Here is a 10,332-nt window from a genome sequence, read left to right on the forward strand (position 1 = left end):
CGGCTGTTTGCTTTACCATCCTAAATTATGTCAAAACCAACTTTAGTTGATGCTGTTGTGGTTTCAGCCGTACCCGAATTAAATACATACAAGACGTTTCGGCGGCATTCCTTCAAGTGTCGGGAACGTTGAGTTTTAATTTTTGTTTATGTGACATTTTAGAAAAAAAACTCGTATAACTGTTCCCCAACTTTTTATAAAATAGAACTTTAGGAGTCAAAAGTAAGTCTGCCTTTTAAATAAATATATTCAAAAGGTGTTGCCTCTTTTACTTTTATTTGTCATTCTACATATCTCAATGGGTGCATTGCACCTATAGTTTTTTCTACGGTTTTTTCATATGATATCCAAAGTGCTTAGTTATGTCGAAAGTTAACGCAAGGTCCTACAAACGCAGTCGTCTCAATTACGCCACTACTTGCCACTGCCTGTATTCCACTCGCAGCGCTCTTTAAGATCCGTCTCTTTGATTAGTTTGTGAAACGTAAAAGAGAGTAAGATTTAAGCTTTCAAAACTATTCACACTAATAAAAGTGCCAGATTGATCGGCTAACAGCTTCCAAGGCTCCTGGGTGCACGTGTCGAATTGGTGGTCAAGTTTTGGATGCGTTGTAGCATATTTTTCTTGTATACTCTTGTGTCTTCCCAAAGGCCCGCAGTGTTGAGTTTCCAAATTTCCTTCCTCAAACCAACCAAAAGTGAAGGGATATCAGCTGGAAACCGTTAAATCAGTCACATGAACGCTGTGAATATTTTATATAACTAATGTAGCCCATACCTCAGCCCCTTGTGTTCTGTTGTCGACTTGTCTTGCCACACTACACTACGAAATGTGCAAAATAAGGTGCGACTATATCAAAAAGAATGTTGATGCATGTCTTTAGTAGACTCGCGTCTTCTTTATACTCTGCGCAGTTTTACAGACCCTCAAATCTTTCCTTTACGCCCATATTATTGATGAAACTGTATAGTGTGAAAGAAAATTTGGCAATCTGAAAGAGAGAGAGAGTGTTTAATGGCTTGTTTTCTATTACATATACAGCTTCACGAACACCCTAACTCACTCCGACAAAGGTGGTCAAGTTGATGGGGATCAGCTTGCCGGCCAAAAGCTCCATTGGCTTCTGTGTGTGCTGTGTGAAGACCACTAACATTTTGCGAAACTTCTCATTCTGCTCCATCCAATTGCCATGAAAGATCGTATTGGCCAGTCGATTGCTATCATCCAACAAGCTTTGTCCATAATAGCACAGCGGGTAGACTTCCATGAGTAGGGCAACAACTAACGCGAAATGTCCGACACGCGCTGAGTTGTCGACCGCAAAAATCATTATATTGAGCAGAGTGCAACCAACCATCAGCGAAGTGGTCATGAACTGTAGGAAATAAGTGGTGGAGATAATCGGATGCACAATGTCGAAGAGCCTGGAGCAATGAAAAGCGCGTTTAGGAATACTTTTATATCGAAAAGAGAAACATTTTCACTCACTTCAGCAGTGATTTGTGATCTTTGATGCACATTTTAAGGTCTTCGTAGTTCTCTTCTAGTGTGCGTTCCGGCTTCGTCCCCAGCTTCTGTATGCGCATGAGCAGTGTCTTCATGTGTGCGCGCATTATACAAACATAAATCGGTGCATACGAATCAGTAATCGCCTCCTCGGCACACAGTCCATCCATGAGAATGAATTCCCAGAGCGCGGCCCATACGAACTCCCACTTAGAGTTGCGCCAATCCACCACCGGATTATACAGGTTGTAGGGCGGGCGCCCTTTCAATGCGGCGCCCAAAAAGGTGCTTGTCGAGTAAATTAAATTGCAAATTAAAATGAGCACCAAAACACGATTTCCCTGACGTACAACTTTGCGCAGCACTTCGATTTCATCCTCATCCTTACAGCGCGCGTCTAGTTCGGTCATTATGGCTTCGCCAGCGCGCAATTTAGGTAGTTTAAATGCCATGACCAATAGTTTGACACCACCGACGACAGAGGCAATGCCCACCTGTACTGAAGTCAGCAAGTTGCCGATCTTAATGGTTGAGTAGTCCAGCGTAAAATAGGATACCGCGAAAGCTGTCGGTAAGTAGAAAGTAATGAGACCTAGCGGCAGAATCGCATAAATACAATAGAGAAACTTATGCTTCTCAGGCATTAGTACACCAAGTGCCATGAAAGATCGAAAGAGATATGTGAGACCATCCTTCGAATGGATGTCGTGCATGGCGCCATAAGAGCGCTCTTTATGCTCTTCAAGCGTTTTGTTATTGTCAGGCGTACGAGTGGCCCTTTCGAACTGTAAGCGTATCCGTTGGGCATTGCTCATTGAAGCCTCAGCAGGCGGTCGTTCCTCCACAACAGTGGGTGCTTTTGCGGCAGCACCTGAACAAAGCAGCTGCTTCACTTGGGGTTTTGGAAAGTTGCTCATCTTCGGCACTTGTTGCTGAAAAATGTGTTTGACGAGTATTAGGGGTGTAATTATATAAACGCCAGCTAATAGCAGATATGCTATAAAATATCCTATCCCACTGGCCTAAACTAAGCTAAAGAGGTAATAACACACGCGTTCACAAATATATATATAAATGTTTATTTGTATAAGTATACAGCGCTATGCACGGTGAATATAAGAACCGGAAATTTGGTTGCCTTCACTCCAGCCCCATGCGTTCCCTTATGCCCATTTTCTTGATCAGCGTATACAGGGAGAATGAGAATTTCGCTATCTGTATTGGCGAATGCTTATTAACCATACGAATAGCCCACGTTTTTACATACTCACACTCAGAAAACTGCCCAGCGTTATGGGAAATATTTTGCCCGCATTCAGCTCCATAACGCGCTGGGTGCGCTGCATAAAGAAAACCATCATTTTCCTGAAGCGCGCATCCTGTTCGATCCAATTGGAGTGGAAAATCTGCTGTGACAAGCGTTCACTATCGTCCATGAGGCATTGGGCATAGTAGCAAAGAGGAAAGATCTCAACCACCACGGCTAATATATAGAAACAGGAGGCGATCTGTGCCGAAAGCTGGTCGGCGAATATGAACATATTAATGAGTGTTGCACTGAGTATGCTAGCCGTGATCATGAATTGTATGAAAATCGTCACGGAAATTATAGGTGCTACGATGCTGTAGAGCCTGAAAAAATGGGAAGTTATAGAGCTCGCGATTGACGACTGTAGACTTACCCCAAAAGGTTCTTGTGATCTATAATACAAAGCTTCAGTTCTTCCAAATTCTCCTCCACACTCGTTTCCGCGTTCGTGGCCAACTTCTTGATGCGCATCAATAAAATATTCATATGAGTTCGCAGTATACAAACATAAATAACCGCATAGGAGTCATCCACCACCTGCTGAAAACAGGCCACATCCATGAGCGCAAATTCAATTAGTGAAGCTACTATGAATTCCAGCTTTGACTTGCGCCAATTAAAAAATGGATTATACAGCGCGTAGGGCGGTCGTCCGAAGAATACTGAGCCGAGAAATGTGCTCGTCGCATAACTCCAATATGACATGGCAAAGAGCACTAAGAAACGATTACCCTGTCGCACAATCTTACGCATTTCCAAAATTTCGTCCTCATCACGACAACGCGCATCCAAACGATCCATAAAAGCATTAGCGGTACGCAATTTCGGCAGCAGAAAAGCCATGACTACAATTTTCACCGAACAACCAATCACATTGATGGCCACCTGAATGGACGTGAGCAGGCTGCTGGGCACCAAGTCTGCAGCGGACATCGTGGCATAGCTGAAGACGAACGACAGTGGCAGCCAAATGGTAACTAGCGCATGTGGAATGAGTGAGTAGAGTGCGTAGAGCCACTTGTGGCGGGCAGGCATGTAGATGCCGAGCACGCGAAAACCGTTGAAGAGGTACTTTGTCGCATGCACGGTGCGCACTGGTGGAGCATCAGAGGCGCCTTTTGACGGCGTGGCTGGTGGAAAAGCGCTGCTGATGAAGGTGTGTGGAAGAACGTACTGTGACTAGGTGGTTACTTACATGATAGGTGGCTGTTGGTTGGAGCGTCTGCCATTGCTGCTTACGTGGAGGCGACTCTGGCTGATAACAAGCTCGTTGGCGCATGTTCGAGTATTTATAGCAAAATTTGCGAGTGGCTTAGGAACCTTTGGCGGAGTGAATGACTTTCGAAAGTTTACAAGTTTAGGAAAAGCAAAAGAGTTTGGGGCCGTCAAAATTGGTATACGGTGGGGGTGCGTCCAATGCACAGCGAAAATTTTCTAATTACATTTAGTTATTTTTATGTTTTCTTGTAGGAACCGCGGACAGTTTGCAGTTCAAGAGCTAAGATGCTATTTGTACATCATAACGTACTTTTACGGCCCACATATTTTTTAGAGGCGGGCATATTTATCAAACTACCATATTTTTCTATTACCAGCGAGTCACAATTTTCAGTGTAGTCACTAAGAATTTTTAACACTTTCACAATTGAATTAAAAATTAAACTGAATTTCTGCTGAGACGGGAAACTTTCTTGCGCTAACTTTTATTGATGAAGTAATTGAACTTTTTACATACCATACCTCAAGTGGCGTGAGTGTGTGACTATTGCTTTATTTTGATATCTGTAGGACTTAAATGTTTGAAGCAATCAAACGCGTTGCCTAAATATACTTGATTTAATTAAAGTAATTACCGTTACTCTGCTCAATTCCCGTTTCCGCTAATTGTCTTAAAGACTTCCAGGCAAAAACTCAATGGTTCTGCCTACAGTTGGTTATTTATTTGCCTATATATGTGTGTCAATATATATATATATATTTTTTTTTTTGGTATGTATGTATGCATATGTATATGTATAATGTCATTATTTGCCTATTAAATATTTCACACATTTCATAATAATTTAGTTGTGAGTTCATAAACGAAAACTTCATGCATATTTCATTCTCGACGGTATTAATATGTTTGTGTGTGTATGGATTAGTAAATATATGCTTATATATAGGGGTTTCTAGTAGAGACACATAATTTTGAGCAACCGTATGGTGTTGAGTGCCGCCATTTCCTTCGGCGACGCGATATGAACAGAATTCCATAATTCCCGGCAGTCAGTCGTTATCACCAAACTGGCGTACAAGATCCATGTTGCTCCTGTGGTAGCGGTGATAAGCTCTAAATCCAACGTCTGTGCTGATGAAACGAGTAGGTTTAAGGAAATATGCCATGGTGGCTACCACACGACAGGCAAACGAACAAACACAAACAAACCTCCGACTGAGTGCATTTCTGGCACACAAAAAAAAAAATCTAAATCTGTATGCCGCTTTTTAAAAAAATTGTACATATAATATATATATAAATTCAGCGGTTTTTAACTTTTCATTTGCATAGTCGAGAAATTTTGTCGCAAGTGGCAGTACATTTTTTTTTGCATACCGATTACTCTAAAAAAATACATTTTTTTCTAAAAGATAGAAATGTGGGTCAAAATGGTCATGATGTTAGTTATATAGATATGTAGGGCCTTGCATATTCCCATAACTTTAGCCCCATGACTGCCACATACTGGTCGATTCAAGTGCTTCTATTGGAGAACCCTATAGCTAGTTGGCCCTGTTGATTCGCTTTATTTCGTAAGCGCATTTTAATGCATTAATAATGGAATTTAATTGCCATTGCCACATGCTTTTAAATGCATGAAGACGTAAGAAATTCAGCATTTTTAATCACATTTGCAACTGGTTGAAAGGCACTTACGAATAACTCGAAGTACATTGATGGGTGCCGAAGTCTTAGCCCAAATTCTGATAAATGCAATAAAAATTCTCATCCACCTCAAGACATATGGTGACCAAATTCAGGAGCTTGAATCTAAAAATTTACATTTACCTTTGCGACAAGTTGTTTTCAGTTCCATCTGCCTAATAAAAGCTTACACATAGCTAGACCTTTTGAGATGACGGCCACCATGAGCTTAGTCCATCTGCGTTCACTTGACGTCTCCTGGTCATTCGATTCCTTCTGACGGCGGCTTTGATGGTCAGGTTGGTCGTAGAGGAGCGTAAAATATCTGGTGCTTAGATGCTCCCCTGTGACCTAGAACCCATGTCAGTAAAACAAGCTCTTTGCCCAACTTAATTAAGCCATTGTTTCCTTTGTTAAATCTGTTTTAAAGAAGTTAGAGGGCTGACAAGGGTTAGGGGGTTATTACTGCCGTTAGGTGACTGCATGCCTTAAGTTTCCTGTATATTTCGGCTTCAAGTACTGAAGGATATACTTTAAGGGAAGATTAAGCTTGCCCCACTTTCTTCGTCATAAGCTCGAGATCCTTAACTGTTTTTTTTGAGCCACCAATAAAGATTTTATGATAGGACAACCGGCTCCATCACTGCGATTAAACCAACACTGCGCTTAAGATAGTTCAAAATTCTAATGCGTTTAGTCAAAGGTAGCGGTGGCATTGAAAGTGCCCTAGTGTCTAGAATCTATGTTTTGCCTAGGACCTTTATGCAATGCCAAAACGTTGCTGAGACTTTCTCATACCGGGGAAATATTTCTTTCACCAAATCTCTTCTCTAATTTAAGGGGTGCGTGCGAAATGCTTGTAGTCCCGGCTCTTACTCAAAAAATACAGCATTGTGCGGGGTTTTTCTAACGTTTATTTAATTATGTGAAAGTGCTTTAGAAAGTTTCACATCTGACAAGTGTTTACAGATCTACAAAGCTCAATTAAGTAGTGTCAATGCCGCGTGCATGTAAGTATAAGTAGACTACTTCTTCTTGGGTATTTCTAAGTTCAGCTCTAACGACTGCTCTAATGAAATCCTGTACATGAGACGACGAAGTGCCGATCTAGCTTCATTCGATGCCCAGTCGCTCTTTCAAATTCATTTTTTCAATTAGAGTGTAGAGCGAGAATGAGAATTTGGCAATCTGAAATGAGAAAATCGTTAAATAACGTTGCAGATATTAGCAAAAGTTTTTCCAGTTCCGGCCCTAAATCTACTTCTAGCACTTACACTGACGAAACTGTTTAGTGTCACTGGAAACAACTTGCCAGCGGTCAGATACATCGGACGCTGCGCACGTTGCATGAAGAAAATTAATAACTGACGATACTCTTTGCTTTGGTCGATCCATTGCGAGTGGAAAATAACATTCGACAGCTGATTGCTATCATCGATGAGACATTGTGCGTAGTAACAAGTGGGGAAGATCTCAACGACCACGGCCAGTATGTAGATGCAAGATGCTATGCGTGACGAGAACTCATTCGCAAATATGCCGATGTTGATGAGCGTCGTACCAATGCAACAAGCCGTCACCATGAATTGAATGAAGATGGTTACCGAGATGATTGGTGCAATGACGTTGTATAGTCTGCGCGTGCAAAAGTGATTGGTCAAGCTGAGAGTGGGCTTTACAAGATCTACTACCGCAAACTTACTCGATCAGTGACTGATGGTCTTTAATGCACATCTTCAGCTCCAATAGATGTTGTTTCAATGTCAACGTTGTATTAGTGCCCAACTTTTCAATGCGTAGCAGCAGAATTTTCATATGAGTGCGTAGAATATTAATGTAGATGACCGGATAGGCATCGTTTATAGTCTGTTGCAAGCAGCAGGAGTTCATCAAGAGGAACTCGATGAACGAAGCAATTAGAAACTCTGTCTTCGAACGACGCCACTTGAGAAAAGGGAAGTACAGCGCATACGGTGGATGACCCATAGCAACTGAGCTGAGGAATGTGCTGATTGAGTAGCTGAAAAAGACGATTAGGAAAAATACGACGGCCCTTTGCCCAAAACCGACAATTTTGCACAGCTCGGCTACTTCATCTGCAGCACGACATCTTTTATCAAGACGCTGAGTGAGTTCGTGTGTAGCACGTAGTTTTATCAGCATGAACGCCAACACGAGGAATTTTGCGGAGCCGCCGTAAACGTCGAAAGTGACCTGCAGTGAAGTGAGTAGGTTACCAACATTTACCTCTTCCGCACTGATGGTAAAAAATATGAGAGTAAAACCGATGGGGAAATAAAAGACGCACAACGTGTTGATGACGAAGGAATAGAGAACGTAGAGTATGCGGTAGCGATGTGGCATAATAACGCCCATATAGAAGCCGATTTTGAAGAGGTACCTGGTAGTGTCTTGGCTGCTCACAGGTAGATCAACTAAGGAATACGGAAAAAAGCAAAGTTCGAAAGCGTAGTTCGCGTTATTGTTTGACCATGTCTTAAGACACGACCAAAATACTCCGCTCCCTCACACTAACGGAGTGCGAGTTTCTGCACATTTAGTCGGCTGTTCTTCTGAGCACAACTTACCACTTGCCGCATCAGTAATTTCCTGCAACTCGCTTAGAGACTCTGTGGTTTGTAACAAATCTCCTTGCTTTCTTGCGTTTTTTTGCAGTTTAAAAGCCATACCCTGCTTAATATTCCAAAGTCTCTGCGAAGGTATGCCATTTGTGGTTACATCTGCCGGAACTTTAGAGAACTTTGAACCGTTCATGTTGAAACGAATTTAGAGCTTTCCTTTTGCTATTAAGCCTTTTATACGAACTCGTTGAGCCAATTTGTAGAAGGGTGCGCTGAGTTGGGGCGCAACTGTGAGCGTTGCAAGCCTAAAGTAAGGCGGGGCGCAGGAAATTTACAAATGCTCACATGGGCATGGTTTTTTAATGACTTCAATATTTTTACTTATGCCAGCCAAATGGCATTGTAACCAAATGTTTCTATGCATGGCCGGTTTGGCCTAGTAGCCTCTGGGTTCGTTGCACGCTGTGGACATAAAATATCAAAGATAGTCAGCCCCTCTCTAGGCAAAGGTAAACCTGCTTTTGGATTTATGCTATGAATAATGTTTTCATAAAAAAGATATCGCAGGTGGTTTAACTGAAAGAGTACGACGAGGCGAATATTGGAGAAGTGCGGCCTAAATACCTGAGGGATGAGCACATGTGCCAGTCTAAGCCTATTTTCGTTTCATTTTCTGCGCAAATGCATTACTGGTAATTTCTTTGTCAGCCCACAAGTTCCGTTAGTGCCAGGTTCCGCATGTGAATGCGACGGCATTTCCGAACTACAGAAATTGTGGGCGGAAATGGAATTCAACCCACTAAAAGCTACTTGCATAAATTATGTTATAATTATTACATTCGATGTGTACAGAGGCCAGTTGTAGGCGGCAGCTTTTTTATTTTCAATTATGCCAGTTAAACATTCACTCTGACACGATGAGGGAATAGTGGTGGACGGTGAAGCTTTTGCGAACATAGCGAAAAAAGCAAAAATCCAATCTTGAACTAACTTTTGTAGAACTCAGCCAATCTATACAAGTCTCACTTGTACCAAGTAGAACTGCGTAAATTCTTTCACTCGAAGTTCTATAACTCCTTCAGTTTTTCTTTGATTTGCTTGAAATTTCGATACAAATCGACGGAAGCGTTAAGCTTTCGAAATATGTAAAAAACCCAAAAATCGGATAAAAATGAAAAGATCGGTGAAATGTGGCGGTGAAATGGGCCGAAGAAGATGTTTACTGACGTATTTTGAATAGCAGTTTTTGTAGCTGAGCCAACTCTTAAACATATCAAAAGGCAGAAGCAGGCTTTAAACAACGTCTATCGGAAGACAACTAATATTGATTCTGACTTCCTGGCAGAAGTCTGTTCGACTTAGAACTTTTCGTAATTCTTTGTTCCCAGATGCTACCCCTCGCCCACTCTTCTCACTTGTAGGAGCTGCCATTTGGGATAAATTTCCCATTCTAATAATCTTTTAGCGCATACGCCGGATATCAAACACTTCATATTGCAGATGAAAGCTTAGAGTTATCTAGTGACAAGCCGCTTCGAATACCGTTCAGATTCAGGTGAAATGCCAACTTGCGCCTTATGTGGTTCAGGATGGACGATACAAATCAGTTCTTCACATGCTTCTAAAACAAAAGCGTTTACGAAGGTGGTGCTAAGGTTACGCGTGAGCACCTTCAATGTGATTGCTCAGCGGTTTGCATATCGCGGGCTAGTTGTTTTCTTTATGTCTTTGTCTTCTTCGTTAGGGATATCGTAGACCAGAGTAGCAACCATTTATAAGGACTCGTGAAACACTGCATCGTGAGCAGGTTCGCTTCCATACACTGTCAATTCAGTTGAAACACTGCTGAATAGTCAACCTAACCTAATATCCCCCTCCTTTGGGTTCGACTTGGTCTCAATGACTTCTTCCTGGGAGTAATCTCATTTTAATCGTTGCTCTAGCAGCTTACAGATCACTGCTTAGAGCGGTAGAGATATCAGTCGTCGTCATCAATCTGATTTAACGGTAGACCAAGGAAGCAAGCTGT

At 41.9% G+C, this 10,332-nt stretch overlaps 3 protein-coding genes across 3 annotated transcripts; all 3 read right to left on the reverse strand.

The window, feature by feature from the left end:
* Nucleotides 1-545: 545 nt before the first annotated feature.
* On the reverse strand, nucleotides 546-4,715 carry LOC129237529 (odorant receptor 7a-like). The gene is made up of 5 exons (XM_054872334.1): nucleotides 4,670-4,715; nucleotides 1,490-2,439; nucleotides 1,065-1,425; nucleotides 779-992; nucleotides 546-713 (listed from the first exon to the last, which is right to left on the reverse strand). Exons 2-4 carry the CDS (start codon nucleotides 2,422-2,424, stop codon nucleotides 918-920), a joined length of 1,371 nt encoding a protein of 456 aa, XP_054728309.1. The 5' UTR covers nucleotides 2,425-2,439; nucleotides 4,670-4,715; the 3' UTR covers nucleotides 546-713; nucleotides 779-917.
* On the reverse strand, nucleotides 2,648-3,887 carry LOC129237531 (odorant receptor 7a-like). Its single transcript, XM_054872336.1, has 3 exons — nucleotides 3,190-3,887; nucleotides 2,779-3,139; nucleotides 2,648-2,722 (listed from the first exon to the last, which is right to left on the reverse strand). Exons 1-3 carry the CDS (start codon nucleotides 3,849-3,851, stop codon nucleotides 2,648-2,650), a joined length of 1,098 nt encoding a protein of 365 aa, XP_054728311.1. The 5' UTR covers nucleotides 3,852-3,887.
* Nucleotides 4,716-6,789: 2,074 nt separating the features above from the next.
* On the reverse strand, nucleotides 6,790-8,450 carry LOC129237530 (odorant receptor 7a-like). Its single transcript, XM_054872335.1, has 4 exons — nucleotides 8,310-8,450; nucleotides 7,424-8,156; nucleotides 6,996-7,356; nucleotides 6,790-6,909 (listed from the first exon to the last, which is right to left on the reverse strand). The coding sequence occupies exons 1-4, from the start codon at nucleotides 8,407-8,409 to the stop codon at nucleotides 6,835-6,837; spliced, it is 1,269 nt and encodes a 422-aa protein (XP_054728310.1). The 5' UTR covers nucleotides 8,410-8,450; the 3' UTR covers nucleotides 6,790-6,834.
* Nucleotides 8,451-10,332: the final 1,882 nt, after the last annotated feature.

This window comes from Anastrepha obliqua, chromosome 2, assembly GCF_027943255.1.
Source record: "Anastrepha obliqua isolate idAnaObli1 chromosome 2, idAnaObli1_1.0, whole genome shotgun sequence".
NCBI classification, from domain to species: domain Eukaryota; kingdom Metazoa; phylum Arthropoda; class Insecta; order Diptera; family Tephritidae; genus Anastrepha; species Anastrepha obliqua.